We start from the raw sequence: 18325 nt of genomic DNA, 5'->3' as shown, positions 1-18325 counted from the left end.
AGTCATGATTCCTCAGAATCTCTCCTCCAGAGAGCTGTGTCAATGGAATTGTTGATTATCCACAGCTGAGGGTTCGGCAGACTGACATATCTTTGTTCTGTAGGAGAGTAGAGGTTAATAGAGAACTGGCCAACATTGAGCTGATGCCAAGATCAGCTCAGTCATGCACTTGTTCATTGGTACAGCAGGCTCAAGAGGGAGAACAGTCATCTTCTGCTAATTTTTCTCATGCTTTTACCACATGGTCCTAGGTAGGGACAGAAGTTCTGGGAGGCCACATTGCTTGGAGAATCTCTATCCAAATTTTTTTTTAAATTCATAGACCCGTTAGTGTGTCATGACATCAAAACAATACAAGAACTCACCCCAACATCTTTCATGTCTGGAACCCCAGTCATCCTCAGCTAATCTACTGTGTAAACCGTAGACTGGTTTCCACCATACCAGGAGCTTCTGACACCATTAGGCAGGACACAAAGGAGATCTACATTGAAGCTGCATGTTCTGGAGAGACACCTACCTGATTAGATTGGAGTCTCTTCTTTAGTGAAGAGGACAAACACCAGAGAACAGATTTATAAAAAAATTAAACACCATTTGACAAGTTGGAAACTCCAGGTGATACTTTCTGCTCTCCTCTTCAATTCACCTGGGCCTCTATTCCCATATTACCCTGCACTCGCCAGAGCCCCTGTTCCTATGCCCTCTCTTGCCAATCAGGGCCTCGCTCCAAGGCTCCTTTCCAATTCCTCAGGGTCCCAGCTCCCATACATCGTTACTGCATTTCCTTTAAAACAGTCCAGAAAAATCCATCAGTCCGGCACCGCCAAAGTCCCAAATGATCAGAGTTCTAATGTAACTGAACGAAGGATTATAGGGGAGTTAAAGACTTCTTTTTCCAGTTTCTGCATTAGCAAAGTACCTGAGTCACCACTTGAACAGCTGTAATCTGTAAGGGTACAGACACATTTTTAATTTATAATTTACTTTGAAGGGCCTCTTTTTTTCCTGAAAGATATTGCATTATCATGGAAATTATGTTTAACCAAGGCAAAACTTTAGTCCACATTCGAAGTTTAAAACAGCAATAAATTTCTGTGAATTTTGGCTGATTTTTCTTTTTCAGTTAAGTCTTCTGAAAGAGCTGTATTAAACAGAAACAATGCTGCAAACGAAGGTGCAGAAGTGAGAAAAACCGTGCATTAAAAATATAATTCCCTCAGAGACCAGTATTTTTTTAAAATTAGGCAGATCTGGATTTGATCTGCTGAACAAAAAAAATCAGTTTACAGAATGAACAGAGTGTTATATTGTACACCTTGCATCTATTAAAGAAGAAAATTACACAAATTAAACCTCTGATCATCACCTCTAAAGATCATTATGATGCTAAAGGCTTAATGAACATGTTTTTCAGCAATCAAATGAAAATGTAGTTGACTTAAGACAGGCCGTCTTTTTATATTTTGAACTGCACTAATAATCCTAGTTTAGTTTTTGCATACAAACATTTCAGCTAGATGTGCTGGTCATATATTGTTTCTTGTCTATGACAGGGCTACATTCTATCAGCTATCATTTGGACCAATCTTGCTAAGGCCATCTTTTCTATGAAGTCTGTTACAGCATTTCCAGCTCCATAAAATGTACATGCCATTGTACATCAAGCCTCTGTTTCCTTCCTCGCATGGACAGTCCAAAGCAGTTTTCCTGATCTCTATCAACTTGAAATGTTGTCAATATATAGATTGTCCAGCTTTCTAATTCAGTGAAAAATCTAGTTTTCCATTAGTCTCTGCCTTTCTAATTTTCAGTACAGCTTTACTAGGTGTAATTATTAAAGGCAGATTCAAGAAAGCAATTACTAAGCTACTGGTTTGTATCTTCGAGGTCTTAATAAGCAGCAAAAAGTTGCTCTGAGACAACCCGGAGGAGGACAGGCATAAGGTTCGTTTAGAAACTGAATGAATAGTACTTTGAAACTGATATGTTAGTTGCCACACTTTCTCAAAAAAAAAGAATTAGACAGACACAATCTTGAAATGAAAGGAGATTTGGTGTTTAAAACACAACTTCACCATTAAAAGTTAGTTTAAAACATGCATGCTTTTCTTTGGTTCAGGCAGCAAAATTTGAACTATGCCAAAATATGAGACTTTTCAAGACACATAAATCCATTAATATGATGGAATTATCATGGTACATTTGCACATTAACTACTAAATTTAAACATCTTTGAATTTAAGACAGTATGTCATCTCATTCAACTATATTCATTCTTTCCTACTACATCAAGTCTGCAGATATTTCTTTTTCCATTTTTCCTTCCACAAAAGCCAAGCTTATAAAGCACAACATTTCTCATGTGCGCATCTTGTCTGCTCCAGCAGTTGTACGCTGCATTGGGAAGTAGTCCTATGCGATGGAGCATTAATAGAAGCTGCAGCAGCCTATTCGGCTCCACATACTAGTTCAAAGCAAATTTATCATCAAAGTACACATACACCACCATATAAAACCCTGAGGTTCATTTTCTCGCAGGCAATCACAGTAAGTACAAGAAACACAGTAGAATCACTGAAAGACCACACCAAAGAGAATGGGCAATCAATATGCAAAAGGAGAACTGTGCAAATACAAAAAGAGAGAAATAATAATAATAAATAAATAAGCAAAAAATATTAAGAACAGGAAATGAAGAGCCCTTGAAAATTAATCTATAGGTTGAGGGAACAGTTCAGAGAAGTTGAGTGAAGTTATCCCCTTAGGTTCAATGGCCCGATGGTTGAGGGGTGATAACTGGTCCTGAACCTGGTGCTGCAGGTTCTGGTACTCCTGGACCTTCTTCCTGACGGCAGCAGAGAGCAGAGATCATGGTCTGGATGGTGGGTTTCCCTGATGATGAGTGCTGCTTTCCTGCAATAGTGTTCCATGTAGATGTGTTGAACGATAGGGATGGTGGGGAGGGTTTTACCCATGATGGATTGGGCCATTATAACTACTCTTTCAACATTCAAAAAGATTTGAAGTACATTTATTACATAAGTACGTATACAATATACAACCCTGAGATTCACCTTCCCCTCAGACAGTCACGAAACAAAATATGGAACCCATTCAAAAAAGAAAATAATCCACCAACAGCCCCCACCCACATGCAAACAAGCACAAATCGCATAAATGGCAACAAAAATAAAAGTGAAAAGCACAGGAAATAAAACACAAGAATTGGAAGAGTCCAGGAAAATTCAGCTCAGCATTCGTTACCTGCACACTGCCCTGATTCAAAATCGCCAAAAATAACAACAGAAAAAAAGGAGCAACCAGAAAGACATCGTAACGTGAACCAGTCCACAAGCTTGACTAAGACCCAGGACTCTGGTACTATCCTCCAACAAGGGGGAGAGAGACCATCACGTGCAGACACTTCCCTTCAGCAGCAGCAAGCTAGGGGCTGTTAGACAGTGCAGTTCACCCCATCACCTTCCTCACTCACCTCAATGATTTCAGATTTCCTCGGTACTTCAATTGCTTTCTTCGTAATGGCACTTAAGAGGTGGGCTGAGGACAGATCCTCTGAAATGGTAACACAGAGGAATTGAAAATTGCTGAACCTCTTTGACTCTGATCCCCCGATGAGGACCTCCAACTTCCTCTTCCTGAAGTTAATAATCATCTCCTTGGTCTTGCTGACATTGACCTGGCCCTCAGCAGATTGCATATCTCATGGTTCATCCAGGACTTCTGGGTGGGGAAGACTGAATGATTTTGTGGGGACACACTCGTCTACAACTGTTTTAATAAAGTCCATGACAGCTGTGGAGTACTCGATTAGATCGTGTGATGAATACTTGAGTACGGCCCAGTCTACCAATTCGAAGCAATCCTGCAGCCACTCCTCAGCCTCTCACAACCAACTCTTCATTGTCCTTATCTCTGGAGCCTTGTTTGTTAGCTTCTGCCTGTATGCAAGGAGGAGAAGGAAAATCAAATGGTCAAGAATTCCTGAAATGTGGTTTAGGGATGGAATTGCGGGAATTCCTAATCATAGCGTAACAATGGTTGAGTCTGTTGGTATGCCAGGTGCTGCAAGTGATATGTCGATGATAACTGGGCAGAGTTTTTTTTCCAAACAAGCCTGATTTAAGTTCCCAACAATTATTTAAAAGGCATCTGGGTAGACTATTTCTTGTTTGCTAATCGTGACAATCAATACATTGAACGCTTGCTGACAATCTGTCTTTGGCGATATGTAAACTGCAGTCAGGATCACAATGAAGAACTCTCTTGATAAGTAGGATGTTCGGCATATCATCAGATGTTCTAGGTCAGGGGAACAAGATTGTGACAGACCACTGTATCTAAGCACTACAAAGAGGTTATCATGAAACACAGGCCCCCATCTTTTGCCTCCTCCATATCAGCAGTCTGGTCTGTTTGTTGTATTGACAAGACCTCAAGTCTTACCAATGTATCTTGCAAGTCCAGAATTGGCCGCATCTCCATGAAACAGAACACAGCAATTTCTCATTTCCCTCCAATACTGCAATCTTGCTCTTAATCTTGCCAATCAGTCTTGTTCTCCAGCAACTAACAAGATGCTGAGTAGAGGGAGTTCCATTCCTCAGCATTTCAATTTGGCTCACAATTCTTTCCTCCTCCCTTACGTCAATGTACCTTCTTCCACTTAAAAGGTGCTGTATCTGCATGCTTGAGAGTTTAGGTCCAAGTCCTTCAGAAGATCATGAAATCGCTAGATCTTTAAAATGGTGCAGAAATATGTTACCTGAAGGGAAATTACAGGGATTGCAGTGATAGTAATTCAGAAAAGTACTGTATATTTAGAAGTTTTGTAAGCAGCCCATAACACGTCACCATAGTTCACCAGAACCATCTTGGAAGGCAGATTTGTGCTTTAACTTCATCCATTTGTGTTAGTTCTGTAACTTTTAGGCATAACAAATGCAGTTTTGAAATACTCAGTTGATCTTTGCTTAGTTGCTTTTTATGTGGAGTGGGTCAACTGGTGTGTGGAGACCATATCAAATGACTACTTTTAAGTGCAATTCAATATCACCTTCAAAACATTTTACTCTAATTTTAAAGTCTGGTTGTCTCCTCCTGGATTCTTACACATATGCAATCTACAAAGTATCTATATTCATCCTAAAACACATTACTCAGACAGGCCCTTTAATGTTTTGCACTGAAGAGAATACAAGCCCGTTTATGAAAACATTCCTCAGATTCTTTGTACCTTTCTAGTACGGCATCCAATAGTCTTGCAAGACTATGGATCTGTGCCTGGAAAGTCTTCCTCCAGGGCGCAGGCCTGGGCAAGGTTATATGGAAGACCGGCTGTTGCCCATGCTGCAAGTCTCCCCTCTCCACATCACCAATGTTGTCCAAGGGAAGGGCAAGGGCCGATACAGCTTGGCGCTAGTGTCACCGCAGGAGTTGCCAGAACGAGGTTGAAGACAACATCCGACTGTCTTAGGGACTCCAGCTCCAGATTTGTCCTCAGGGTTTACTCCCGAAGCCTTTCCATGAGTGGGTGTGGCCGCTAGGCAGTGGAGGTTTGAAATCAGAGTTTTCCCTCTCTTAGATGGACTACCTTCCCAGGCTGACGAGCTCTACCTTTCTAGTAAATCAGTACTAAATACATTTAATCCAATATATCCATCCTGAAGCGTGGCCCCATTAATCCACATGTGGTTCAACAGCCTTTTTTAGGAGCTGCAAATGTATCTTCCACAACTTTAAAATTTCATCTTCTTGTCATGGACACCAGGGTGACTATAGGAACAAACCAGAGTGGTTCCTGGTTAGCCTCTCAAATTATGTCTCCTCTTCAACTATCATCTCTTCATGGCAAAAGAAAATTGTGGTCCTGGACTAAACTACAAACACAAAACCGTAACTCCAAATTCCCGATGAAAGGATTACTATCAAATTAGCTACCGGAAAAATCTGAAAACCTGTGCTCTCAAACTTAACTCACGTTCCTTGTTACTCAGTTACTTCTGGTGGAAGTAACAGCACAACTACACCTCATCGCTACACAGATCTGTTTTATACTTCCTCCCTGTCCTTCATTTAAACATCCTCACACCCGCCCTTCAGTATCTTATTTAGCGGTTACCCTATGAAAACACCAACTGCTCTGTCCCTTTTAGAAGCTTAGTCTTAGCCTTAAAAGAAAGAAAGACACACACACACACACACACACACACACACACTTTTTCTAGTTTTTGCATCCAATTTCTTTGGCCTGCTCCCTCAATCTTGTTCTAATTTCAATTCATCCACCTCAACCTTACTCATGTCAAAACTGCTCTTGAATCCCCATCATTGGAAACTCACACTGATCCCCGCTTTTCTTCAAGTCTTCATGTGTTCACTTACTCGGTGCTAACTCCTAAAGAATCAAGGATCAACATTATTTGCCATATACATTTACCAGGGTTTTCCTTATCAACTCTGGAGAACTCCCATCCACTGCCACCAAACCCAGTCATTTCAACTTCCTATCGAAGATACAGAAACCTGACTGCCCTCCTACAATGCCCTTTCTTCTCATCTCCAAGAAGGAGCACATTCAGGTTTGACACAGTCATATGCTACTGAAATAGAAGCTCTGCTCCACCATGTCCACAATGATCATCTAGTACTTAGCTATATCAATCCCATTTACCAGCACTTGACCTTCAATGCACTGGTGACTGAAGTGCTAATACAGATTATTGTTTAGTGTTGTGAGGATACCTGCTTCTACCACCCCATCAAATTCCAGTCCGACTTCCATTTACTCTTCCAATGCAAAAAAAAATTCCTTTTCCCACCCCCTCTAAACTTCTTCCCCCTTTACTCCAAACCTATACAACTTAGTTTTGGGTATCTGCCATGGGGGTAAAGAATCCTATTATCTACGCAACTGATTTACCTCATGTGACCCTGTGCACTCCAGTTTTGAATTTCCCCCTAATGCCACTCTATTTAATTGTGGGACTCATTGAACCATCACATCAACTTTCTGAGTTTCATTTCTTTTTCCAGTACTTTAAATTTCAATTACATCTGCATAACTATTTTCTTTTGTGAGCCATGTAATGATGCACTTTAAAAGTGAACGTGTACCAATTCATTATTCTATTTACAGGTTTCAAAGTGTTGAAAACGCTATCTGTACTGAGATCATTTCCATTCTTCTGTTGGAGATCGTAATCTCATGTGCAGTGATGACAAACTACTCTGATTTTGAATTTGCACATCTATTTCATCCTAGTCACAGTTTAGGTACCAGTATTACCAGATCAGTTGTGGTGTAAATTCTAAGCACTCCAAGCATGTAAGATCTCAACTGATCAGAAATCCATTATATCTGGTCATGATGTCTTTCTATATATCACTTTCAGACATTAACAACTAACAATTTTTTTGTTAGAAAATTGGCATACTTATGCTATCTCGCACATAATTTCATTATGCATTTGCGGGCATATTTTCACTAATTACGGATCACATTTTCATGAGCAATTACTTTTATCCTTTCAATAAACCAATTTATTTTTCCCCTGGCTTGAATGTTATAGATGTGGAGAGCTATAGTCAAGATAGTCGTGCGAATCAGCAGGTTTATAGAAGATGCTGGTAAACAGTGTATCTCCAGAAATGGAGATGGAGAGATCAAGAAAGGAGGGAGAGTTATCAGAAATGGACCAAGTAAACTTAAGGGCAGGGTGTAAGTTGGAAACAAAGTTGGTGAAGTTGACGAGCACCATGAAGCAGCACCAATGTAACCGTCAATGTAGTGCAGGAACTGTTTGGGAGCATTATCAGGGAAGGCTTGGAACATGGATTGTTCTGTATAGCCAACAAAAAAACCAGCAGAACTGGGGCCCATGAATACCTGTTGAGTTTGGACGAAGTCGGAAGAGCTGAAGGAGAAATTGTTGAGGGTGAGGACGTAGGACGGTGGTGGTGGAGGGGAACTGGCTGGGTCTTTTGTTGAGAAAGAAGCTGAAAGCTTTAAGACTTTCTTGATGGGGGATAGAAGTGTATGGGGACTGACATTGTATGGTGAAATTGAAATAGTCAGTGCCAAGGAATTGAAAGTTGTTGAGGAGATTGAGAACATGTGAAGTGTTGCAGATGTAGGTGGGAAGGGACTGAATAAAGGGGACAGAATGGAGTCGATGTATGTGGATATGAGTTCTGTGGGGCAGGAGTAGGTAGAGACCACATTTAAAGGGGCAGTATATCACAACCAATGACTCCCCTTTTCCAAGGCTTCCATATGCAACTCTCTCAAATTAGTATTTACACTCCTTCCTCATCAACCCCTCATAAATGGAATCTAGTTAAGCTCACATTTGCTTAAGATGGCAATACCCCCTCTCTTTAAAAGTTCACGTGACTCACTCCAGCTTATGTTAGTGCTTGACCCACTCTTTCCAAGTGCAAGTACGTACTCACATTGCGTCACCATAGCAAACTATGTCGCACTTTGGTTCTTCACTCCCAACCCCATGAAAACCACAGAATACCACTTAGCCTCTGCTCTCTTCTTTCCTTCTTTTACTTCCTTGTTCCTTACCACCAACTTCCTTTTTTCATTTGCTTCTTCACATGACCCATTCTGACATTATACATTGCCACTACAAATATACTTGCCTACGGAAATAATTCAGAAAACGTGTAGCTCAGGTGGTCGATGGTCGGTTTGAGTTCTTCTCTCATCTTGGCAGTTTACTCACAAACATTTCGTCACCATATGAGGAGACATCATCAGTGCGCTATCCATTGTGTTGTGTCCTCCGAATGCTTGGCCTTTATATACTTAATCAGCTGACTGGCAGCCATTTTGGTAATTCAGTTGTGATCTGGGTGGGAAATCTCGTTGCTAATTGGTTGTGTGGAGAACTCCATGCATTATGGTCTGGACTTTGCCTGCATTGGCTCATAAATAGGATTGAGGTCTCCATGTTTGTTGACAGAATTGCTCAAGGAAAACCAAACTTTCAGGAATTTCCTTGCATGCCATGTGTTCACTTGTGCCTTGACTGGGGAGTTTCTAGCTGAGTGTTAAGTATATAAAGGCCAAGCATTCAGAGGACACACTACAATGGATAGTGCACTGATGATGTCTCCTCATAATGTTGATGAAATGTTTACAAGTAAATTGCCAAGATCAGGAAACAATTCAACACAGCCGTATTTGCCTTCATCAATATATGAAGAAATATGTATCACATTTATATCACCCAGATAAACAGTCAACACTTCCATTATACTGTTCATTTATGTGCAAACACACCCAGAAGTCACTCTGGTTCCATCAGTCACATTCAGTCCCTGTTTATTCTTCTCAAACATTCCTATACCACCCCCTTGCAGTTCCCTCTATTTGGCCTTCCCATTGCATTCTTTCCCTCCTCCGACACTGCCTTCCTTTGTCCAGTTTTCAAAGATCTGGGCCAGATGCTGGGAGTGAGCTGGTGACAAATGCCAGACTCAAGAACAGCAAAACCGAGCATGGGCAGCCACACCAGTTTCATGTCAGTAGTTGGGATGCTGATCAGCACAAAATTCTGTTGACGTGCACAGAGTGCCAAACCTGAGCCAAGCTGTTAACTGCTCTTTGCAAAACGTGCACTCTTGAATTAAATGTGACCAAGTCAATAGATTTTCATTTCACTGGATAGTAAACACTAATGCCAAAGATCCCAAAATGAGGCCCTCAGATAAAAACATTCTCCATTGGCATGGTTTACTTACGAACCACTTTAAAACAAAGTACTTAATTTGAAATTGACCAAAAATAAAATTTACAGGCAGAACCTTACATAAATGTATTTTGGAGCACTTTTTACTACAACTTTCACAATCCAGGTAATATTTTGGACAACTTTTAATGACTTATTTTTTTACACAATCTTGTTCCAGAACATAATGATAAAAGCTTACATTAAAATGAAGTATTTGCTAAAATAATGCAAAAGCTCACCGAATTTGTTAAAAAGAAAATTTGTAACTGCCAACTAAGAAAGATTCTATTTTCAAATGAAAATTTCCAGAGGCTGTGCCAAAGTAAGAAAAAAAAGTTGGTTCAGGATGGTACATTCTGCATTCTTGTTTGCATACACATATTTTAAATGAACTGTGAAAGAACCAGTTTATTAACTCTTTTATTCCTTATATATAATCTACTTTTAACAGCCACTTTATAACAATTTGACCTTCAATGAAATTTATTACCGAGTATACCCCAAACCCCAAATATTATCTGAAGCTTTGCTCACGTTTTTCACTTTTCCCACCATTAAACTTTGACCTCTCAAACTGATCATGGATGCAATTTTCAGATGTAAACAAGAGGTTCACACCTTCAGATTCTACAGGTGTGTTACCAACTTTCTGGCCCACACTGTTCCTATAAATGGAGAAAAGCAGGTCACCAGCAAACGATACAAACTTAGGAGCTTCTACAGAATGTTAATAAGGATCTTAGTCCACCCAACAACAATTTCAAAGTGATTATAAAAATAACCAGGTTGTTCAAAGTTCTAGTGCAGCATTGTTTAGTATATAAATTTTAATCTTACGTAGGCCTCCTATACTTTTATTTAGTAAATCTGGTTGTCTGTTAAAAAATTTTAGTACAGTATGTACTTTAACTTAAAATGACATGTATTCCCTTCTTAAATAGATAAGCAGTTTATTTCTTTAATATCTACTATACACAAGATTATACTATTTGACCCTCCTTCCTTAAGCATTCAGTTTGCTCCATCATGATCTTGGAGTCTTATTAGCTCAATAGCTATATAAACAGATTGTGTATTCAAATTGTATTTCTGTTTTCGTACTGGGATACATGTGTTTGGGGGTGCCAGAATTGGTCCCATCGTCTTCGATCTGGGAAATAAGCAGGGGGAAAAATGAGAAAAAATAGAGAACAAAAGCTTCTGTTGCAACTGGCCATCCAACCAACCACCATCCAAAACGTTTATGGAAAAGCTACAGAATCTTCCTTGTGAAGAATCTATACAGCAACAAACTGTAAAAACATGAGTTCATACACAACAAACTAACATCTAAGCTTTAAAAAAAAATGACCCGCAGAAACTGAGGTGAAGAAAATTCAAGATTTCTATTTATCGACAGCCAAGCTTAAAATGAGGCTTGCAATGTATTCTAACAAGAACCTAACTGCTACCTCTGCTTCTAACATAGGAGGAAAAAATCTATATAATTTCGAAAAGCAACATCAAATTTATTATAGATGCAAGCTGTCAATGGCATCATCTATAGTGATTTTTTTTCCTACGGAAAGGCAAGCTGTCAAGCTGCTATTCTAACGTCCATTTACATCATTCAATGACATCTGGCAGCAGTGAAAGGCCACAGAAACTGCTTATTGATTAGAAAAAAAACTATTTGAGCCTGCAGACGAGGTGATATGATAGGGATACCATGACAGAAAGGGTGATGACATTATGCTTGGCTGTACACAAGAGTTTAATGGAACACAACTTCATTATCCCATGTCTCTAGTTTTTGAATCACTTGAAAAATCTCTTGATCATTCTGCATGTATAGTGCTGAGTACAGTCAGTCCTCTTCAGTACGTTTACAAACCTCAGCCACCTAAAATCAAATTCTCTCGGCTGAAGTATAAAATTCTACTGAATACTAATGCAATTTTTTGAAGGTAACAATTCAGAAATAAAATTGACCAAGAACTTTAGCTTTGCGATTGTAAAATATATTCCAAAAACTGAAAACAATAAGAAAAGCATGAAACATGCATTCTATTTGCAACAGAGAGCTAATTTGTCTTGGCCCTCTCAAGTCTGACCTCTGACATCTAAGCAGAATGTGCTAAACCTCAGGGGCCATATTCATATTTCCACTGAAACACAAATATAGCACACATCCCATATATAGCATAGCAAAACAGATGCTATATATATGCTATATGTGCATGGCAGAGGAAGGGAGTAAGTTTCACTTGAATTTCAGGTGCACACTGTACTGAGGCAGGTTAAAAAACATGATAGAATTTATGCAATGTACAACTAGATTAGCCAAATGATTCCTTTAAAAGCAAAACGGTGAACTTCTATATTATTGAATAACTTCCCATTATAAAATTCTACGAGCTGTACACTGGAGCTTATTTGAGGATAGCAGACTAAAATAAATTAAAAATTATGTCCCCTCTCCAGATCAAGACTCAAAGCCTAATCAATACGCAAGATTTTTTCTGACTAAAATACAAAGAGACGATGATTTTACACTAATGTTTTGATTTTTAAACGATGTGTACTGCTCTTTCCCCATCCTCAATTAGAATCACGCAATCTTATGGGCAGCTTAAAGAACCCATTTTAAAACAGCAGTATATCGATTTGCTGACCTTGGTATTGGTTAGCAAAGCAGACATATGAAAAGCCTAACAGATGCAAAGTTTTGTTGGTAAAGTGCATTAATGTTTAGTAAACTGGCTCAATTCTGCTTGTTATGTCTATAAAAAAACTATCCAAACTCTAACGTATGCCTGGTGACCATTGGTAAATGGTAAGCAAGTTAAACAGACAACTGTGTAATTTGGGGATATGGAAGAAAAGAAACAAAAGAGTATCTGTAATATCAAATATCTTAATAATCATCTTAGAACTGCTTCACCAGCAAGATTTCCCAACTTTGACAAATCATGATTCAATATCCCTTCACCACCTGGTAATCAATTTCTCCATTCAGTACAGTTGGCTTTTAATTAACAAGCAAGCTTGGATTCCAAGTAATGGATTTCTTCCATTACCCTCTTTAACTGTTGCTATCTTGTGAAAGTTGCCCAAAACTGATAAGCTTCTTTGAGATCTTTAGAAGGTTAAATCTGAAAGATAGCATTGCACAGTCAAACTTGTTATGATAAGGCATCCTTTACTTTTATTTTTAAAAAGCAGATAATTTATTGTACACCAAAACAAGACAAGATAATTACATATAGCTTTTGTTCACAAGTAGTACACTGAGATACAAAATATAAGAAAATAATATTTTGAAAAGAAAATAATCATAAGATTACAGTGCTCCAAAGTTATTGCACATATTCTTTCTGTACATTAGAATATTAGGGGTGAAAGAAAACAATCACATACGTATTAGCTTCATATTATCACCCAATTCAACAGCATGAAGGAATAACCAAGTATGGTAATAGACCTCATTTTATTCCCATAGTGAGCATCTAATATTGCCAATATGAATATCAGATTTAATTTTAGTAAAATGCCACTGTTAGGTGTTAATTGCCTTTGAATCTTGCAATATTATTTCCATACTCTGTGTTCCTTTTTCATTTATCCAGGCTACATTTTTCACTTCTATCTAGATTCAGATTTAGATTTACGTACATCAACCTCAGGATGCACTGGGTGGCCCTCAAGTGTCACTGCACACTCTGGTGCCAACACTGTACAGGTGACCACCGTTTTACGAATGCTTGCTTTACGCCACTTCACCTTCACAAAAGGCCTACATTAGTAACCTGTTTTCACATTACAAAGAGGATTTTCGCTTTTACGAAAAATTTTCCCATATAAATTAATGGTTCTTTGCTTCATGCCATTTCTGCTTAAGAAAGTTTTCACAGGAACGCTCTACCTTTGTAAAGGGGGGGGGGGGACATCTGCATGTCCATAAAGTATGGCACAAAAACAGAAACACACAAAACAGAAAACATGAGGAAATCTGCAGATGCTGGAAATTCAAGCAACACACACAAAATACTGGTGGAACACAGCAGGCCAGGCAGCATCTATAGGGAGAAGCGCTGTCAACGTTTCGGGCCGAGACCCTTCGTCAGGACTGACTGAAATGAAAGATACTAAGAGATTTGAAAGTAATACCTCCTTATAGAGTGAAAGTAATCTCTCCTTATACAGTGCTTCTCCTTATAGATGCAGCCTGGGAAACAGGGAACACTACAAGAAAAAGAAAAGCAAAACAAGCCCCCTTCCTCCACACACACACACACACACACACACACACACACACACCCACACCTACACACACACACCCACACCTACACCTACCTACCTGCAGGACAAGCGTCCTGTCTCCAGTCTTCAGCCACTGGGTTTCAACTTCTCACCTTCCAATCAACCTTCAGGCTATGCCCTTCAGAATCAATCCCCAGACTAGCCGATAACAGAAACCCAACTCCCAAAAGTTATGAAAATTTTCAGAATTTGCTTCTCCGTACAAAGATTTGGTCAGTTCTGCTAATTTCCTGCTGTTTAATGATATCAACTAATACTAGATGCCCAACAAAATCTCATCATTTTAAGAAGTCTTTAAAGATATGAAAGAACCAGCATTTTCCTTTCAAAAAGAGTACTTTTAAAAAAATTAATGCTCAGTCCCCCGTACGGAAAGAAACAAGATTGGTACACAAGGAGAAAGAGTCAAATGCTTACACACTTACAAAAAAGTTTATGATTCTTGATTTCCTCATTTATTCTCAATGGTCAGAGAAGAGAGAACTGAAGCTACTGACAAGGCATTATTCATATGGGCGTACGCTGGATCATTCAAAGTTGGTTTGGAGTGAAATAACATCACAGTTTGATGTTGTTTTATTTATTCAGAGATAGAGTGCGAAAGATACTTCTGGGCCAACAGGCACACCACCCAGCAACCCACCTATACTTACCCAAGCCTAATTGGAGGACAATTTACAATGACCGATGAACCAATCTACCGGTACAACTTTGGACTGCGAGAGATAACTGGAGCAGCCGGAGGAAATCCACTCAGTTCAGGGGAAAACATACAAACTGCTTACAAACAGCGCTGGAATTGAACACTGAATTCCGATGCCCTGAGCTGTAATAGTTTTGTCTTAACTGCTATGCTAACTTAGTGTAATAAAAAGGAGCCTCCAGATGTAGCAGAGGAGTGAGTGGGTTATTTTTATTAATTGCTTGATCTAAAAAAAAAGCTCATAATGAAAAAGAATGTCATCCAATCAGGCAGAAACTCATTTCTTCATGGAGACTTTCAATTGAGGTGACAGCAAAACCTTATCTGTATGTGTGTTAGTTGAATAATCTCCAATGCTGATATACTGCAAAGGTAGAAATATTAATACATAATAAAAGGCCAAAATATCCACTCTAAAGCATACATTCCACAATATAATAAAACTCAAATAATTGCAGCACAAGACAAGCTCACATCCTGATCGATGCAAGTCCAGCCTGAAAATAGCTCAGATTTGATCACACTTTCTAGAAACATAACATACAGCACAATACATGCCCTTCGGCTCACAAAGCTGTGCCGAACATGTCCCTACTTTAGAACAACCTACACTTTACCCATAGCTCTATATTCTTCTAAGCTCCATGTAGCCATTCAGGAGTCTCTTAAAAGACCCTATCATTTCTCCTTCCATCACCGCCGTCGGCAGCCCATTCCACGAACTCACCACTCTCTGTGTAAAAAACTTATCCCTGACACCTCTTCTGTACCTACTTCCAAGCACCTTAAAACTATGCCCTCTCGTGCTAACCATTTCAGCCCTGGGGAACAGCCTCTGGCTATCTACACGACCAATGCCTCTCATTATCTTGTACACCTCTATCAGGTCACCTCTTATCCTCTGTTGCTCCAAGGAGAAAAGGCAGAGTTCACTCAGTCTATTCTCATAAGGCATGCACCCCAATCCAGGCAACATCCTTGTAAATCTCCTCTGCACCCTTTCTATGGTTTCCACGTTCTTCCTATAGTAAGGTGATCAAAATTGAGCACAGTACTCCAAGTGGGGTCTGACCAGGGTCCTCTATAGCTGCAACATTACCTCTTGGCTCTTAAACTCAAACCCATGATTGATGAAGGCCAATGCACCGTATGCCTTCTTAACCACAGAGTCACCCTGCGTAGCAGCTGCTTTGAGCGTCCTATTGACTTGGACCCCAAGATCCCTCTGATCCTCCACACTGCCAAGAGTCTTACCATTCTTCCATCATACTTGACATACTAAAATGAACCACTTCACACTTATCTAGGTTGAACGCCATCTACCACTTCACAGCCCAGTTTTGCATCCTATCAATGTCCTATTGTAACCTCCAACAGCCCTCCACACTGTCCACAACACACCCAACCTTTGTGTCATCAGCAAATTTACTAACCCATCCCTCCACTTCCTCATCCAGGTCATTTATAAAAATCACAAAGAGTAGGGGTCCCAGAACAGATCCCTGAGGCACACAGAGGCACCGGCCTCCATGCAGAATATAACCCATCTACAACCACTCTTTGCCTTCTATGGGCAAGCCAGTTCTGGATCCAGGAAGCAATGCCCCCTTGGATCCCATGCCTCCTTACTTTCTCAATAAGCCTTGCATGGGGTACCTTATCAAATGCTTTGCTAAAATCCATATACACTACATCTACTGCTCTACCTTCATCGATGTGCTTAGTCACATCCTCAAAAAATTCAATCAGGCTCGTAAGGCACGACTTGCCCTTGACAAAGCCATGCAGACTATTCCTAATCATATTATACCTCTCCAAATGTTCATAAATCCTTCCTCTCTGGATCTTCTCCATCAACTGGCCAATCATTGAAGTAAGACTCAATGGCATGTAATTTCCTGGGCTATCCCTACTCCCTTTCTTGAATAAGGGAACAACATCCGCAACTCTCCAATCCTCTGGAACCTCTCCTGTCCCCACTGATGATGCAAAGTTCATCACCTGAGGCTCAGCAATCTCCTCCCTCACCTCCCACAGTAGCCTAGGGTACATCCTGTCTGGTCCCGGTGACTTATCCAACTTGATGCTTTCCAAAAGCTCGAGCACATCCTTTTTCTTAATATCTACAGTCTCAATCTTTTCAGTCCACTGCAAGTCATCCCTACAATCGCCAAGATCCTTTTCCGTAGTGAATAATGAAGCAAAGTATTCATTAAGTACCTCTGCTATTTCCTCCGGTTCCATACACACTTCCATTGTCGCACTTGATTGGTCCTATTCTCTCTCATCTTACTTCTTGCTCTTAACATACGTGGAATTCCTTGGGGTTTTCCTTCATCCTGTCCCCCAAGGCCTTTTCACGGCCCCTTCTGGCTCTCTTAATGTCATTCTTAAGTTCCTTCCTGCTAGCCTTATAATCTTCTAGATTCATATCATTACCTCTTTTTTTGAACCTTTCATATGCTCTTCTTCTTGACTAGATTTACAACAACCTTTGTGCACCATGGATCTTGTACCCTACCATCCTTTCCGTGTCTCATTGGAATGTACCTACTCAGAACCCCACACAAATATCCCCTGAACATTTGTGACATTTCTTCCGTATGTTTCCCTGAGAACATCTCTTTCTAATTTATGCTTCCAAGTTCCTGCCTAATAGCCCTATAGCTCCCCTTACTCTAATCAAACATTTCCCTAACTTGTCTGTTCCTATCCCTCTCCAATGCTATGGTAAAGGAGATAGAATTGTGGTCATTATCTCCAAAATGCTCTCCCACTGAGAGACCTGACACCTGACCAGGTTAATTTCCCAATACCAGATCAAGTACAGCCTCTCCTCTTGTAGGCTTTACATATATAAGAAACCTTCCTGAACACACCTAACAAACTCCACCTTATCTAAACCCCTCACTCTAGGGAGATGCCAATCAATATTTGGGAAATTAAAAGCTCCAACCACAACAACTCTGTTATTATTTCTCCTTTCCAGAATCTATCTCCCTCTCTGCTCCTCGATGTCCCTGTTATGATTGGGTGGTTTATAAAAAAACACCCAGTAGAGTTATTGACCCCTTCCTATTCCTAACTCCCACCCAGAGACTCCGTAGACAATCCCTCCATGACCTCCTTTTCTGCAGCATGACACTATCTCTGATCAACAGTGCCACACCCCCACCTCTTTTGCCTCCTTTCTTATCCTTTCTGAAACATCTAAAGCCTGGCACTTGAAGTAGCCATTCTTGCCCCTGAACCATCTAAGTCTCTGCAATGGCCACAACATCATAGCTCCAAGTGCTGATCCATACTCTATTCATGATACTCTTCGCATTGAAATAGACATATCTCAAAACATTGGACTGAGCACTTCAGCTTATATCATCTTTCAAAATAGTAACCAGAAAAATAAAATTGCACATTCTTATTCGGCTAAATTACAACTTTTAGTCATGTTGAAATGCCACTATAACCAACTCAAACCAACACAATTAGCTTATGGAACCCAATAATATTTGATATCTAAACTGACAAGATGAATAGGGGATAGCAAGTACAT

The 18325-nt window shown here is 39.9% G+C and overlaps 1 protein-coding gene across 3 annotated transcripts in view; it reads right to left on the bottom strand.

Annotated features, from left to right (window-relative positions):
• The window catches only part of LOC132394028 (sorting nexin-24-like), a 138711-nt gene that overhangs the window by 99529 nt on the left and 20857 nt on the right, over positions 1 to 18325 (bottom strand). The window contains exon 1 of one of the 3 annotated variants that reach the window (XM_059969660.1): positions 3497 to 3937. The exons of the other annotated variants lie outside the window; for them this stretch is intronic. Coding sequence (XP_059825643.1) covers positions 3497 to 3721 — 225 coding nt within the window. The 5' untranslated portion in view covers positions 3722 to 3937. Of the gene's footprint in view, positions 1 to 3496; positions 3938 to 18325 lie in introns of those variants that run through there. 3 annotated transcript variants of the gene reach the window in all.

This window comes from Hypanus sabinus, chromosome 5 (assembly GCF_030144855.1).
Source record: "Hypanus sabinus isolate sHypSab1 chromosome 5, sHypSab1.hap1, whole genome shotgun sequence".
Taxonomy (NCBI): Eukaryota; Metazoa; Chordata; class Chondrichthyes; order Myliobatiformes; family Dasyatidae; genus Hypanus; species Hypanus sabinus.
This window is presented reverse-complemented; position numbering and strand designations above follow the sequence as displayed.